The sequence below is a fragment of the Rhineura floridana genome, chromosome 1 (assembly GCF_030035675.1).
Source record: "Rhineura floridana isolate rRhiFlo1 chromosome 1, rRhiFlo1.hap2, whole genome shotgun sequence".
Lineage (NCBI taxonomy): Eukaryota > Metazoa > Chordata > Lepidosauria > Squamata > Rhineuridae > Rhineura > Rhineura floridana.
The window spans coordinates 297,608,096-297,625,493 of NC_084480.1; the positions used below are offsets into that span (position 1 = coordinate 297,608,096).

At 41.8% G+C, this 17,398-nt stretch overlaps 1 protein-coding gene across 9 annotated transcripts in view; it reads right to left on the minus strand.

Annotated features, from left to right (window-relative positions):
* Window positions 1–699: 699 nt before the first annotated feature.
* TRPS1 (transcriptional repressor GATA binding 1) overlaps window positions 700–17,398 on the minus strand; it is a 302,076-nt gene continuing 285,377 nt past the window's right edge. For 8 of the 9 annotated variants that reach the window (XM_061605416.1, XM_061605406.1, XM_061605424.1 and 5 more), the window contains 2 exons: window positions 14,666–14,788; window positions 700–5,848 (listed from right to left, as the gene is read on the minus strand). In XM_061605416.1, the coding sequence (XP_061461400.1) occupies window positions 4,787–5,848; window positions 14,666–14,788 (1,185 nt within the window). In that variant the 3' untranslated portion in view covers window positions 700–4,786. Of the gene's footprint in view, window positions 5,849–7,514; window positions 7,639–14,665; window positions 14,789–17,398 lie in introns of all 9 variants that reach the window. The other variant, XM_061605434.1, reaches the window with a different exon arrangement.

A 17,398-nucleotide genomic window follows, 5' to 3' on the forward strand; every position in this document is an offset into this window, starting at 1 on the left:
AGTGAATCCCGTACACCAGAGGTACAGAACCGATGGCCCTGCAGATGTTGTTGGGCTACAGCTCCCATCACACTTGACTCTTGGACATGCTGGCTTGGGTTGATGGGTTTACATCACCTTGAGCAACACAGAGGAAGGCCAGGATGGAAATGTAACTAAAAGGCAGCTGAGGAAGGATGTGCGAGTTGTTCATATAGTCCTCTCCTTGCACGTGTAAGTATGAAAGAGGCCTGGGGCATGGTCAGAGGGCAAATGATGCAGCAAATGTGTTGCATATCAGTAGGTCTGGGTCTAGTCACCTCCTGAATAGGAGAGTATCTGTGGGAAGCCCATATATGTCACCTTGTTTCCACGAGGGAAGGAAGAGGTAACAAAATAATATATATAAAATAACTTCAAGGATTTGGTGCAAAGTAGGGCCATGTTCCTATTGAAAACCAAGTGGAAAACAATATTAAAACAGAGGTGGCGAACTTCAACTCCCTTCAGACCCAGACAACATGGTGGCCAGGGATGGTGTGGGAGATTGTTCAGCAAACATTGTTGTTACACAACCACCTTTTTGGTTGTTGGTCCAGTTCAGGTTAAAGGCCAGATTCTTATTGTCTTCTCCACATTCCATCAATTTTGGCATCTGCCCCATAAAAGAAGACTCCAAACTTTTTGGGTTTTTTTTATAACTGGTGGTAAAACTTTATTATTCAAGTTTAGATGTAACAGACATCTTTTTGCTGCCTGAAGAATTGTTTGCATAAGAAATACACCAGGAACATGTTTGTGAGTAGAAATGAACATGCATTATGAAAATTGGGGTGGAGATGGAAAGCACAAATAGAGAAAGCAAAACAAAATACCCCATGTGTCGTAAAACACAGAACAGCTATGAGCATTCTAGAGTCAATCCAGAGCTATACATTTAAAGGGTTCTCTTGGGAACATGACATCATTCTGTAGGCAAGACTTCCATTGGTGAATTTTGCTGATCCCATAAATGATGACATTTCGAGATGCTCTCTTATATCCCCCTCTCCAGCAAAGGAGGAAAAAAGATCTAGAAAAAGTACAGAGGCAGCCCTAGCAGAAACCCAATGGAGGCAGTCATCAATGGGGGATGGACTCAATGGCCTTATGGGCCCCTTCCAACTCTACTATTCTATGATTCTATGAATGGGAGTGAATCTTACGTGCCTTTCAGGGTAGAAAACTGAGGGAGAGATTTAACCTAAACATCACAATCCAATGGGAGGTCTACAGCTTCCTCATTGAAAAAAAAGCACAGCAGTGTGCAGCAGAATGTCCTGGTGGGTTGTATTTCATCTCAGTTAGTGGTAAGGACAAGGCGCTATTCATTTTCTCCCTGAAGTACCATCATGTCTTGGGCTACAGAGACTGTAACAGGACTTTGCAGTACAAGAAACCAGAACTGGATACATCCAGATATTTTAATAAGGGCTTGAAAGAACCTATAAGAAGGGGGAGGGTTATGATACCGCACAAGTTAGCCCTGCCCTCCTTGCAGTGACACCCTCACTGCCCCGTGTTCAGCCAGTGTGCGAAGGGCCGGGGTTCCCACCCCCTTGGGGGAAGGAGTCCTATATCAGTACAAGCATAAAGCTCCTTGACACACTTGCCAAATGCAGACTGTGGGAAAGTAGCTAGTCAGTGAACTGTGGGCACGGCTAATCCCAATTTATTTTTTCAACACATGGGAAAGCGTCTGAACCTTTCTAGTCTCTTATAGGAGAGAAGAATCATATGGTAGCAGTGCTTTGGGGTTTGAGCCTTCTCAGAATGGTGGTGGGAGAAGTGCATGTTTGAACGTTTTCAAACACAAAATGCTTCCTACATTTAGAAAAACAGCATGTCAGGGAGAAAGCTGGGCTAGAATCCATTTTCCTGACCCTCTAGTTTTCTGCGTACAGGGAGGTTTATTGGAGCATTCGGATTGTAGCCCTTCATGTGTATTCTGCCTGGCTTCCTTGCCTTTTGTGATGGCACTATGTGGTATGATTGTATGCACAGCAGTATGTTCCATTGTTTTACTCCCTAGTAAGAGTGTTTAGGATTGCAGCCTCCGTTACCCTCTCTCTCTTTTCGCAGCTCTGGTCACATTTATTTTATTTTAAATGCTCATTTTCTAGATCAGAAAATGATGCATCCGACCCACGTTAAATGTTAGTTTTAATTACATGAGCATTTGTGGTAGGCAGCATGTCAGTTGGATCAGAAAATGGCCCTTTAACATACCTTTCCGAACTGGGAAAATCTTGATGAGGACATAGGAAGCTGTCTACTCACTGGCTGGCGGTGGCTCTCCAGGGTTTCAGATGGGGGGTTCTCACAGCCCTACCTTGAGATACCTGGGACTCAACCTCAGGCTTTCCTGTGTACAAAGGAGTTGCTCTACCACGGAGCTACAGCCCTTCCCAATTTCCTAGAACATTTAAGAAAACAAAGAGCGTAGAAAAGGGATGGGCAATGGGATATCAGACAGATGATTTAAAACCTCATTCGCAGCAACATTCAGGAACCAGTTGTACTCCACAACCTCAAGGGACTAAAGAGTCTGCAATGCGAAATAAAGAAGTAAAGCCCCAACGCAACAAAAACAACGAAGCGACTGTGTAATATGGTAAAAATGGGAGTGCAATGCAACTACAGAATGCAATAAAAACCTTCCGTGCCAAGGAGTCATATGGCACCTCTCGACATAATCTCTGAAATGTTTCATCTGAAACATAGACAAAGCAATAAAAAGAGGATATATGTTTATCATTTTAAGCATAACAATGTGAGTTAAGAGCTTAAGAATACAAAAAGTACTTGGAATGAATCGTGCTACCCTTTCGCTTCCTCCTAAGTAGGCATAAAAATATTTTCATATTTCCTTCTTTCCATTTCCTCCTCCTCCTTCTTTTTCATCTTCTTCTCCCCTGCATATCATTAATATCAACAAAGTCCATTCATTTCATGTTAGTTTACAATTTTAATGCAAACACGCGCACACACACATACACACACACACAAATAAGAGACCTACTGCAATAGAAAGTTGCTTCATTACCTTGTTTGCTACATTTGCAAATGTAAACAGAGCGAGGCTGAGCCAGCGCTGAATCTTATGCATGATGGAATATCTTTGTTGCATACGTACACTGTAGAAAATAATTATTCAATATGTCAGGCACCATTATTTGAAATGTAATACATTAATATTTACTAGAAAAATAAGTTTTTTTCCCTATTTGTTCTCCCAACTTCTTAAATGAAATAAGTTAATCTGACAGTGCATCCAGTAGCTTGTAATATCTCTTTGTATATCCCTTCGTAAAAAATAATAACTACTGGCTGGGCCGAGATCGTGCAAATGAATTGAAGTCCGTCCTTTGTAGATCCTTGTAGCATCTTATGTAGGCTTGGCTAACAGCACCTTGAAGCAATGATTGAATATTGAGTTATTTAGACCTATTTCCCTGAGCAGTTATGCTGAGGAGCTTTCCCTTCATGGACTAGTTTTACAAAAGCTTCCCCCCTCCCCGTTTTCTTTAAAGTTTTAAAAACAACAACGCCCAGCAAAAGCTGGCGCTATGTCTAGTGAAGGGACTGACCACTACATATAAATAACCAAAGGCCTTTGGAAAAGCGAGTCATGCACTCTACCCTGAAGCAAAATTTAGAAAGAAGAGCTAATGCAAAACATGAATACTATGCACATCAAGTTTGTAAAGGAGGTTCCATATAAGAGACACATTGTCAGGCAGAGTACTTTTCTACAGAATGCTACTCCTAAACCTATATTTTGGCCAAAGCATGTAACAGAATCTCCTGAGATGTAGTATGCAACCCAGGGCCTGTTTTGAGCTTGAATTTTATGAAGACCAGCACAATTGTCATTTAAAGGGTCTTCACATATCCTTTGAAGCTTATGAGGCAGGTTGGAAAGAAGGAGTTGCCTACATTTTTTCTTCTTCTGAGACCTGACTCATTTGACTTTCATATTTCCTGAGATATTTTTTTTTAATTGTTTTCAGATTGAGAGGGAAGGAACATTACATTGTGGCGTTCATGGTTTTGAATGCTCATAATGATTGTTCCTGAGTCTGAAGGTACCTATTCAACCTACTGTCGCTCTAGACTTGAGAGACTGGGGTGTACTTTTGTAGAGTGCAAGGTATAGCCATCAAAATAGTAGCTACCAGCTGGTTTAGCGTGAGTGACATCTGGAGAAAACTACTGCCTCCAGATTGTAGAAATGATGAATGCTGTTGGATGTTCCAATAAGGCCAAAGTGAACCCAAATGAAAAAAAAATACTACTAGATTTCTGGACATCCGTTTATTTAACAAGTCCATTTCGCTATACAGTGTGCATATATTACTGTACACCTGCTCCAGCATTATACATCTTTGCATACTAGCCAGCTACGTTTCTTGTACAAGAACAAAAAGTATTAGTTATCTGATTAGGGTTCCTCCCCACCCCCAAAGATACTTGCCCTGATATAGTGTCTTCTGTATAGTTTTGGTGGACGGGTCCCGAGTGATTATCCCTTAAACCCCCTCCCCCATTCCAGCTGCCATCCATTTTACTTTTCCTTCTTTGTAACTTTGTTTGTTTAAAGGAAGGAAAAGGAGGAAAGAAAAAAATGAAGGATTGTATACTGGATAAGGCATGCTTGCTATATGAAGTGCTTAATAAGACATTACAAGCTATTGAATTCCCATCAAGGAAACCTATTTCTGTTTAATTGTGCTAAGTGCTAAGGTTTATTTTATTTTATTCATTTTTACTCTTTAGATTTGCCATTCGTTTCAGCTTGTGCATTGTTCCTATGTAGGCCCCTCTGGATGTGAGTTGTGAAGTCATACTTGTCCGTGCAAAAGTATTGGCATATGCTGCACTGAAAAGGTCCACTGTCACCATGGCAACTCATATGCAAGGCATACATCACTTCATCCAGAAAGACAATGCCACAGTGCACACACTTGGTTGACAGTTCATCTTGAGTACTTCGGTCAACTTTCTCCGTTTTAACTACATTCAAGGGACCTTCATTTTTGACCATTGGCGGTGCCTTGACTTTCTCCTTGGAGGCACCGTTTGCAGTTGGCCCGGGTCTGGAATGTTTTATCGCCAAATCTAGAGGAATGTCATTGTCGGATCCGACAGCTGAAAAATGAGGAGGCAGATTAAAGGTGGGATAAGGCACATAGTTTTGGCAAGGATTTGGTAGGCCAGGCACATGACTCAAGTAGTGTGGATTCCCGGGAACGGACAGCTTATATTTACTCCAGAATCTCAACCAGTCAGCTTCACTTTGAAAGTCGTTGTGGACAAATGGAAGCCCAAAGAGGGGGTACTGGTATTTTTCAATGGGACTTCCAGGTGGCGAATAGTTTGGGTGCTTAGCAGGTCTCATGTATTTCTCTATTGGACTGCCTCTCTCTGAGCTTCCTTTTCCTTCTGATATAGAGGAACTATTGCCTAGGTCTCCGGTACTTTCCTGAGGACTTTTTATCTGAATGTGCAAAGGTTGCATCCTTTTGTGAATATCCAGAGTTTGGCTGACCAATATTGACTGCGGAGCAGAATGGCTTTTAGTCAATGAACCCTGGGCTTCATATTTACTCAGGCTGGGAAGCTGGATTTCTCTCTGGTGACCTTCTGTTAAATGATCCTCTGACCTCCTATCTAATGGGCTGCCGTTGACTTGTTCCTCAATGTTTCCTCTCTGCTGTTTGTTTAGCTGCTCAGCCTGAAGTGCCTCCGGGTTAAGGCGCTTTCTCGTCCGTCTTCTAATGATCTGCTCACCGTTGTTCTGCTTAATGATGTTTAAAGGCCTCGGAGTCTGCATATAAAACACAATAGCATCATAAATAAAAGAGCAACACTACACAAAGCTTTGCAGAACTGCTCATGCAAATCCCTAGTTATAGTTAAGAGCTGAACCCCATCAAGTCATTTCAGGGGAACCGTTTTAAGGAATGGCTTCCTCAAATGAAGAAGGCACAATGTCAGGCAAGCACTGAAAGCTGACTCCTTAATTTTAAATAATACTTAAAAATGTGTCAAGTAATGCCCCTTTGAATTGCTATAGCTGGTATCATAGTGCTTTAGCCAGTATCAGATCTCCCTACCCTAACAAGTTTTTATGTCACAGGATACCTTCAAGAGTCCCGAGTGCACAAAATTCCTAATGACTTCCATATTGCCTGAAGATGCTTTAAAATACAGGTCTTGAGACCTTGGGTTGATATCCCAGTTGGTGGATGTCACAGGAAACTGTGGTTTAAGAAACCAAGATAGATTTGTTGAAGCCACATATGAGGTGGAGAGGAAACACACAGCTCATTGCTGAACGGATAAACTATGGTTTATTGGACCAGGATAATTACCCTCTATCCTCTCCCTCCTATCTTTTCTCTCTCTTTTAAGCACCTTAAGTCATTTAAACATCCAATTAAACATGACCCACCTTAAGTCACTTAAACACCCCATTAAAGTAGACAGTATGTGAACCAAGTGGGCTTTGTTATCATGTTCCCCTTTACAGAGCTACAGTATCTGTTCATTTGATCTGGCTCCTCCACCACCACCACCACTTTCTTTCCCTAAAATCAAATAATTTGTGTCATTAATTGCTACTTGGCTATAGCTGTTACTTAAGCTTTATTCTATTAGAAATCTAAATCTAAACAAATATTAACTATGATTTAGGCATTGAATAAGACGTGAAAACTTTTACTTCAGCACAATAGCAGTGGTTGAATGTGGCTTCCTCAATGGGTCAAGAGCAAATGCAGGACAGGAAAAAATGATTATGATGATCAGGCCCCAAACTTCAGGCAAGCAAGCTGAACACTCAGCTCTCTTTTACCAGGAGTACTTTAAAACTGTTTTACATATTTTTCGTTAAATTGCTTTTTTCCATGGATATTGCTGCATTGTTTGGTTTTTCTGTATCTTACTGGTGGGTTTCATTATCAGGAATATATGATAACATGACGTTTCAAATCAAGTATTCATTTCTAATAGTTTTGAATACATGGGTTGGTATTTGAGGAAACTGTGCTGTTTTATGATCTTCAATGTGCAAGATTTTTTGTTGTTGAAATAAATCACGTAATACAGAAAAGGGCGTGTAATCTAGTATGTGCCCTCACACTGATGGAAGAGTTTTTGATTCAGGTTAACCAAGGATGGGAGGGGAATTTTGTTGTTTCCTCCTGCTCTTGTAGCCCCTAGCAACCCCGCATCCAAATTTTGTGCAGAAAAAAAAAAGGCAAACAATGAGTGTGATGTTGAAAGAAAATTTCTATAAACCTTTGTTCAGGTGGTGTCTAACCCCTGCTAGATTGAACCAAATATACCCAACAAGTAATAATGAATGTTTGAGGTGCAGGAATACACACACAGATACACTATTATCCAAATATTTTTGTCATGCCCCCAAATAAAATCTCTCTGGGCAGACGTTTTATCTGAAATATAAAACATGATGTGTTATTTTCTACCTGCCAGTACTTCTAGGATATATAGAAAATCAGGTACTGAAAGATACAGAGATGATGATCTATTTGTTAACAGCTGCAAGCTCACAATCACTTCACACTGGAAGAAGATCACTGGACAGGAAAGCTGTGGAAGAATATTTCAAGGCTGAAATTAACGAATATTGTTAGGACCAGAGAGGGGCAACAAAAAGATAATCACTTTATAGAAAGGTGGGTACCTCTCATGATGTACTGGGCTAATAAAGTTCAAGAACAAGTGGACCTCTTACAATGTTGGGTGTATTGTGAGTACCAAATGATGTTCAGGGTAGTGAACTGATAAAGCCAGTGTAGTGTAGTGGTTAGAGTGTTGGTCTAGGACCTAAGAGACTAGGGTTCAAATCCCCACTCAGTCATGAAGCTCACTGAATGACCCTGAGCTAGTCACTGTCTCTCAGTCTCACCTATCTCACAGGGTTGTTGTGGGGAGGAAGGGGAGAGCTATGTAAATGAGGAGGGGGATAGCTATGTATCTATGTATCTTGAGCTTCTTGGAGAAAAGGTGGGATATAAATGCAATAATTAAATAGTGTATTCTTATTTTGGAAAAAGGAAAGAATATGATATATAATGTATACATGAGAGTTCAGTTCAAGTTACAAAATTATGTGATGTGATGAAACATTAATGGATGTATCTGTTTATTGATTATTTAAATGTCTATATTGGTCATTATATTTGGAATGTTTAAATACGCAAGTATTTCATTTTGTTTCTTTTTTTCTTTTCTTTTTGTTTGATAATATACAATTTTGTATTCTTTGTACAATTTGGGGGAAATTCTTTGTACTTTTTTTTTTGTAAAATAAAAATATATTACATTTTTTAAAAAAAATGCACACAAAATGTGTATTTTATGAAAAATGTGCATTTTAAGGAAAATGCAGTGAAAATCATACAAGAATGCATATTGTAGGAGGAAATGCATACAAATTGTATATAAAATATATCAATTTAAATGCAACTTTTCTGTGCTTTCAAAAAAACGGCCCAGTCTCTCAATGGCTTTCAATACCATCAACCGTGGTATCCTTCTGGGAAGACTGGCTGAGTTGGGAGTGGGAGGTACTGCATTGCAGTGGTTCTGCTCATACTTGGCAGGTCGGCTTAAGAAGGTGGTGCTTGGGGAACATTGCTCGGCACCCTGGACTCTCCAGTATGGGGTTCTGCAGGGGTCAGTTCTGTCCCCCATGCTCTTCAACATCTACATGAAACCGTTGGGTGCAGTCCTCCGGAGCTTTGGAGTGCGTTGCCATCAGTATGCTGATGACACGCAGCTCTATTTCATCTTCTTCAGGTGAGGCTGTCAATGTGCTGAAGCGGTGCCTGGCTGTGACAATGGACTGGATGAGGGCTAATAAACTGAGGCTCAATCCAGACAAGACTGAGATGCTGCTAGTGGGTGGTTCTTCTGACTGGATGGTGGATGTCCAACCTGTCCTGGATGAGGTTGCACTCCCCCTGAAGGAGCAGGTTTGTAGCTTGGGGGTTCTCCTAGAACCATCTCTGTCACTTGAGGCTCAGGTAGCCTCGTTGGCACAGAGTGTATTCTACCAACTTTGGTTGATGGCCCAACCACGTCGCTATCTGGACAGTTGTCCATGCTCTGGTAACCTCCAAATTAGATTACTTCAATGCACTCTACGTGGGGCTGCCTTTGAAGATGGTTCGGAAACTGCAGCTTGTGCAAAATGCAGCGGCCAGATTGGTAACAGGGACCAGACGGTCTGAACATATAAAACCAATTCTGGCCTGCTTGCATTGGCTGCCTGTATGTTTCCGAGCTCGATTCAAGGTGCTGGTTTTGACCTATAAAGCCTTACACGGCTTGGGACCACAATACCTGATGGAACGCCTCTCCCGATACGAACCCACCCGTACAGTACGTTCACGATCAAAGGCACTCCTGTGGGTGCCTCCTCTGAGGGAAGCTGGGAGTCTGGCAACAAGGGAGAGGGCCTTCTCAGTGGTGACCCCCAAATTATGGAATGAGATTGGTGATGAGGTGCGCCTGGAGCCAACACTGTTATCTTTTCGGTGCCAGGTCAAGACTTTTCTCTTCTCCCAGGCATTTTAGCATGTGTTTTAAAATTGTTTTAAATCGTGTTTTAAATTGTTTTTAAAAGATGTTTTTAAATTTGTATATTTGTTTTAATGTTTTTAGTTACTGTAAACCGCCCAGAGAGCTTCAGCTATGGGGCAGTATGTAAGTACAATCAATCAATCAATCAATCAGGATCAGAATGGCCTTATAATAAGCGCATGCAAAATGTCACAGAAGTAGGCTGATCCATACATCCCTACCTGATACAGAGTTTGGTGTGCAAGGCATATATTCTTGCACTGAGCTAGGGGCCCTCTCCCAATTTGGAAGTGACTGTAATTTCATCTGGGCATCCCCAGCCAATAGGGCCAGTGGTCAGGGATGATGGAGGTTGTAGGCCAATAATATCTTGTGACCCGAATTTGGGGAACGTTGGTTTAGTGCCACATGTATAAAATACTGTGAACCCAAGCAAAGCACAGGACTTGTGCTCCACCCCATCCTCCTCCCACATGGCCAGATATCAGTTTCATTTTCAAAGAACATCAGCTTGTTCTGTGTGCAAACCAGGGATCCTGGATTACAACACACTCTGGTTTACTAAGCTAGCTTCATAATCCATGGTTTGAAGTTTGATGCTTTAGCATGATGTGTGAGCACAGCAAGTGACAACAGAATAGGGCTCTAATTCATTACGTGGATACTAGGGGTGCCAATTAATGTCTGTAGTTACAATGACACATAAAAAAACAGCATGAGATATATGAACATACCATCCACCCACCCACCGGCATGGTTTGAAGGCGCATAATGTAGCAACTTTGCTGAAGCAGGTCTGAGGGCAATCCTACATACATGTCTTCAGTTATGTTGTAGAAGAAAGGAAGGACGAAAATGTAATAAACAAACGTATGCCTGCTCAACTACCCTTCGGTTCTGGCACTTTCTAATATCACAATGAAACGGAACTTAGAAAGGACAGTGTGTGTGATGACGATGGAGCAGGAAGATTACGATAGGAATAAATCCACTGTGGAAGTACATGCCAAACCCTCCACTGCTTTTAATTTTTGTCAATTGCTGCTTCGATGCTAGTTCAGTTCTAAATGACTCCTGTTGTGCTCTAGGGGACACAGTAAAGAGTATGGCAGCAAAAGCTGATCATTACTTTGAATACTGAGGCCATCAGGGGCACATTTATCCCTTATAGTACCATGCACTCATATGGGTTATGAAAAGGAAGGGAAAACTCTAGGGACAATGGGTTGTATTCAACTAAGTCCCAATCAGAGCAGATGCATTGAAATGGATGAACCTAAGTGCCTGCAGGAGGAAGGGGACCACTATTGCCCAGGGAAGAAGGAGAGTCATTTGCTGCTGCTGCTGCTGCTGCTGCTGCTTGCCTGCCTGCTTGCTTGCTGTTGCTGCTCAGCTACCACTACTGCCCTCTCCCTGTTGGACTTCTGCTCTGTAGGTGTCATGCCTTGCAGGACCAGGCCCCCAGGTACTCAGCCAGCTGTTGCTGTATCATCCACCTGTCTCTTCCCTGGAGGGGATACATAAGCTGGCTGGCTGAGGTGGCTCCTGCTTTGCAGATTGCCTGGCTTTTTGTGGGTCTTGAGTCATGTGTCTGGGAGAGAGGACTCAGAGCCAAGTGGGGAGACTTGAGGGGCCCCCAGTTAGTGTAGTGACGGGTAGAGGGAGATATGGTGTTGTGAGGAGGACTTGCCAGGTAAGGGGAACGCGGCCCAGGCAGTTAATGACTGTGCCTTGTTCCGGTCCTCCCCACACCCGCAGGTTTGTTGGTTGCCCTATCAGCCAGCTCTCAGATCTCCGGATGCTGCACCTAAACGCCAGATCGGTGCATAATAAGATCTCCCTCATTCATGATTTAATTGTGGATGAGGCAGCCGATCTGGCATGTATAACCGAGACCTGGGTGGGTGAGCAGGGGGGAGTCAGTCTCTCCCAGCTATGTCCCCCTGGGTACCTGGTTCAGCATGAGGGTAGACCTGAGGATCAGGGAGGTGGGTTGCTGTGGTCTATAGGAGCTACATCTTCCTCTGCAAGCACCCTGTCCATGTGACTACTGGTCTGGAGTGTTTGCACCTTATGCTGGGTCAGTGGGACAGACTGGGGATTCTGTTGGTGTACCGCCCACCCTGCTGCCCAACAGACTCCCTAGCTGAGCTGACGGAGGTGGTCTCGGGTGTACTGTTGAGATCCCCCAGACTGTTGGTTCTGCGGGATGTCAACATCCATGCCAAGGCCACCTTATCCGGGGTGGCTCAGGATTTCTTGGTCTTCATGACAACCATGCAACTGTCCCAATATGCCACTGGCCCAACACACGTAGCAGGGCATACTCTAGACTTGGTTTTTGCAACTGGATGTGGAAATGTTGATCTGAATGTGTGTGTGTGGGGGGCTTACATCAGTTCCTCTGTCATGGACAGACCACTGCTTGCAGAAGTTTAGACTTACAGCAGCTTTTCCCCTCTGCAAGGGTGGGGGACCTATTAAGTTGGTCCGCCCACAGAGACTAATGGATCTGGATGGTTTCCAAAGGGCTCTGGGGAGTTTTCTAGCTGATAGGGCTGGCGCTCCTGTCGAAACCCTGGTTGAACTGTGGAATACAGAAATGACCCAGGCAGTTGACATGATTGCTCCTGTGAGCTCCCTCTCCTATGTAGAGCTCATATGGCTCATATGGCTCCATGGTATACCCCAGAGCTGAGAGCGATGAAACAATACGGGAGACAGCTTGAGTGCAGATGGAGACAAACTCTTGGTGGATGCAATTATACACTGGTAAGTGCCGATGGTAAGCTGTATTTAGGGGCAGTAAGGGCAGCAAAAAAACAATATTTTGCTGCCACTATCGAATCATCACTCTGCCGCCCAGCGGAGCTCTTCATAATAGTCCGGGGACTGCTGGCCTCAAGGACATGGTAGAACCATCTGAGGCCCACTGTAAAGAATTTGCTAGGCACTTCCAGGATAAAATCTTTAGCATCCACCAGGACTTAGACTCCAGTGTTATAGCAGATGAATCAAGTGGGGTATCCAGAGCACAGCCTTGTCCCGATTTCTTGGATGAGTTTCAGTTGGTACAGCTTGAGGATGTTGACAAGGTGCTTGGACAGGTTCATGCAACCACTTCTGTGCTGGACTCTTGCCCTTCTTGGCTAATAAAAGCTAGCAGGGATGGAACAGCTGGCTGGGCCAGGGAAGTGATTAATGCCTTTCTGTGAGAGGGGGTGGTCCCTGGCTGCCTGAAAGAGGCAGTAGTGAGACCACTCCTGAAGAGACCCTCCTTGGACCCAGAAAATCTTAATAACTATAGGCCAGTATATAGGTCAAATGTTCTATTCCTGGGCAAGGTCCTTGAACGAGTGGTGGCAGGCCAGCTCCAGACACTCTTGGATGAGACCGATTATCTGGATCCATTTCAGTCGGGTTTCCTGCCTGGTTTTGGCACGGAAACAGCCTTGGTCGCCCTGTATGATGACAAGTTGTTAAAAGGGGGAGAATCCAAATTCAAATCTTTGAATGCAAATTCATTTGCAAACTATTTCTAAAAGTGAGCTCTATCCTTATTTCCTACCGTTCATGCCAAATTAATCCAAATTAAATTGGGTAACTGAGGAGTCAGTATTTCCTTGTGTTAATATATTAATATAATAATAAAATAGAGAAGAAACCTCTAAACGCCCACTTTTGGTTCAGTGTTTTTCTGTCTGTCACAGCCTAGCAGGTTAAGGTTTAATTATATCTTTGGCGTTTGATTGGGCAGTGTTAAATTAAACTCATTAACATCAACATACATCAAATGACATCTCACTATTATGTTCCAATACTGCCACAAAAATGGTGTTATCTTAGCCCTGTGCTAATGAAATAAAGGTTTTACAACTTAAAACCAATTAGCAATGTTGCCAACATACATTTATTAGGATCGCTTATGAAAGCTTTTTTAATTTTAATGTTTAAAAAAATCTAAAAAAAAAAGGAGAAGAGAGATTATTGTAGCTATTAACATACTTACTATTTCATACCAAAAGCCAGGGTAAAAACTATCATTAAAATACATGTACATTATAAGAAGTATTTTTTTTAAAAAAGGGAATACTCTTATATAGGCCATTGAATTCTGCCTAAAATCTGGTATGGTCAATGTTCAATGGCCAGGTTAAGCCAAGACATGCACAAACTTTGTGTCCATGCACTTGTCTTCACACGCCCTTCTTGGTGCAACACACTTCCTGGATCACTTAATCATAGTTTTCTGTTACATTCAAATTGTGAAACTATGGTTACCCCCAATTAGAACAAGCCAGGATCCTAAACCACATTTTGAAGTTGGTTTAAGAACCTGTGATACTGGTAACCATAGTTTCCCACTTCAGATATAATGAGAAACCATGGTTAATTAATCCAGGAAGCATTGATCTGTAGTGTATCAAGAAGGAAAGAGGGAAGGGTAGTCTGTTCATTGAAACGGCAGAATGTCCCTTGATCACACATTGTGGGGAACAAAAATATTTCCCTGAAGCTGAGTTTTGAAATTAGGCCAAAACTAGGTGTTACAAGGGATACATGGCTGCTTTCCATCTATCAGACCATTGGTCCATTTAGCTCAATATTGTCTACACTGACTGGCAGCTGCTTTCCAATGGGAGGCTTTTCCAGTCCTATGTGGAGAGGCCCAGATTCTTCATGCAAAGCATGTACTCTGCCACTGAGCTACAAACCTTCCCTTCATGGTCAACATGAGGGGATCCTGACAAGTTCTGTTGTAACATATTAACGTGAACTTCTTGGGTGGGAGGAGGAAACGGTCCCATTTTTTTTAATCAAAATAATTAATGCCTCATTGGTAATCTCCAACATAGACTCATCTCCATGGTGTATCAGCATGTTCCATAATGAATTACATCTGATCCCAGAGTGGCCACGTTGGGAAGGAGGAGGGGGGGAAACGCAGTTAGGAAATTAACCGCAGCTGCCCAACTTCAGCCTTGCTGCCTAAAACTTTTCCTGTATAAAACGAGAAAGGTCTTCCTACCGAGTGAAGCTTCTGGTAGAGACCACACGCGTTGCATACATATCCTCCATTTGCATTCTTTCGCCAGAGAGAGGTCTTTGTGGTCAGACAATTGGCACAGAAAACACCCGAGCCTCTACGTCTCTGAAACAGGGCGAGAGAGAGAAAAAACACAAGGTCAAAGGTTAGTCACATGATCTGTGGAGTTAGGACAAATCAACACAGGAGTTTTGTCTCTAAGCTGGCAACAACTGATAGCATAAAACCACACTGCCCATAATAAGGTCAGGTTCAATTGTGCTTAATAGGGAGCACTGATTCTCATTACAATTTACCCTACAGTGATGGATGAGGTGTGCAAAATGCCGCCACTTCTCTCCCCCCACCCCGGTAACAGCTTTAACTTTTTGAACTTCAGCGTTTGCGTTTTTAATTATTGCATTCCAAGCTCTGAATTTCAATATTGTTTTGACCCAAAATGTTCCTGCTGATCTTGCTAGCTGCTTTTTAGCAATGTTTTTATTGTTTTATGTTTAAACATTAAGTACAAATCTAAAACATAAAATAATGTTTCTAATTCATTCCAGTTTGTGTACTACTTCATTCCAGTTCCTGTAGAAGAGCCTCAACCTTATTAACAATGTAGACATCACTGAACATAATTCCAGCATAGGTTGACATAATGCTAAAATTCACATACACTACTTTCTGTTTCCCACAGCCAACTGAGAACATGGCTCCTTTTAATTGGTAAAAAAATATGGTATTCTTAATGATATCACTTCTGAACTTCATATGAAACTAGGCAACACTGCCTTATCTGTGGAGAAATTTTTACTTTCATTTCATTGTGTAAAGGCAAAGCTTTTCCAAATGCAAAATGAACTTTAACTGGCCTGCTGATTGAACTCTAAAGCTTTACTAATAACCCACCTAACATTTACTAATATTCCTCCCTGTTCAGCAGTGGGCACAATTGACCAGATAAACTTGTTAAATTCCTTCTGTGGCACAGTAATATCATTAATTTTTTTATTTCAATAAGAACACACACACACATACCAAAAAATAGGCTGTGTTTGCGGGCACAACTGCTAATAACAATGGCATGGCTGTCTTGTTCTGCTTTTTTTCCTTAAAAAAAAAATAACTTCAACATTGGTTTCTTTCCTTTCTTTTTAAATAAACTTTCATTAAAAGTTCTCTGTCTTACACAAATGTGGAGGGAGAACAGTTTCAGTAAAAGATTAAGCTGATTTTGTTCTAAATTAAAAAATTACTAGTCCTGTAAATCAAAATTTCAAGGTTTCATCAAATTTAAGTAATTTATTTAACTTTACGCCATACTGTAGGGAAGGGGGGGTATTGGTGCCAAGAAAGTACAATGGTTATAATTGTACTCTGATACATTTCAAATGGAAAGCTTTTTGTAGACATAATTTTGGCTTGGAGTATGGAACACTTTCTTGGCATTGAAAGGGCATTTGATTCATCGGGTGTTTCACAATGTATCACTAAAAAGACCTGGTGATCAGCCAGTTCCCTATAGGGTAATTTTTCCATCCAGATGCAAGTGGTATCAGAGGCCCTCGTCAGCTAAACTAATTATGATCTTGCCTTTGCTGATGCCTGCTCACTCTATCGTTCGACATCCCCCATTAATCATCAATACAAGGAAAATGAATGAAATACAGAGAAACAAGGGCAGGTAACCTACACGGGCATAAAAATCTAAAATGAGTGCAATAATTTAACTAGACTGGGGAAATGTTTTTCAGTGAACACCAAAGTCAGTCTGACAATTGCCCTTTTCAACCAAGAACACAATTTCATTACTGTAGCAGGTTGTCTTACTTTAAGTCATGGTAATAAAATCAAGAACGTCAGTGGAATACTCTCCTGGTCCCACCCCTCCAACCAAATACCACTAAATCATAATCATAATTATACCTTATTGTCTCACCTAAATCTCAGTACAACAGAACTGCTCCATATGAAATAGGTTAAGAATGTCTTTAGATAATTTATTTATAAGTGTTTATAAACCATTTAATATTTAAAAATCTCTAAGCCAGGGCTGGGGAACCTTTGGTCCTCCAGATGTCACTGGACAACAACCCCCGCCATTCCTGGCTATTGGCCATGCATGCTGGGCTAATGGGATCTGGAGTCCAACAGCAATTGGAGGGCAAAAGATTCCCCAGCCTTGGTCTAAGCAATGCACAATGTATAAAAAACCAATAAAACTCCAGTATAAAAGCTACTAAGAGCAAATAAAAACAAATAAAACAGGAATTCAGAGATCAAACACATAAAACAGGGACCAAACATATGGGTCAAGGAAAGCCTGGGCAAAGAGATAAGTCTTTACAAGGCATCTGAAGCAACTGATGGCTTTTGCTTCACATATGGCAGAGAGAAGGGCATTCCACAGTACAGAGGCGATAGCAGGAAAATGCGCAGTTCTGAGTCACTGCTCTATAGGATGCAGTACCATGAGTAGATTTTCCCCAGATGGTCTAAGTGAACATACCGGTCTATACAGGGACACATAGTCTTTTAGATAATATGCATACATGTTTATTATTTGCATACATATAATATTTATTCTATCCACCTATCTATCCACCCCACCCCACCGAAACCGTGAGGAAACCTAAATGATAAAACACATGCTAATTAAAAGCCTAAGATCAGTCAGAAAGTTTGCATATCAAGTAACTAAAACTAGTTTTCAAAAACTCTCCTGGCTAG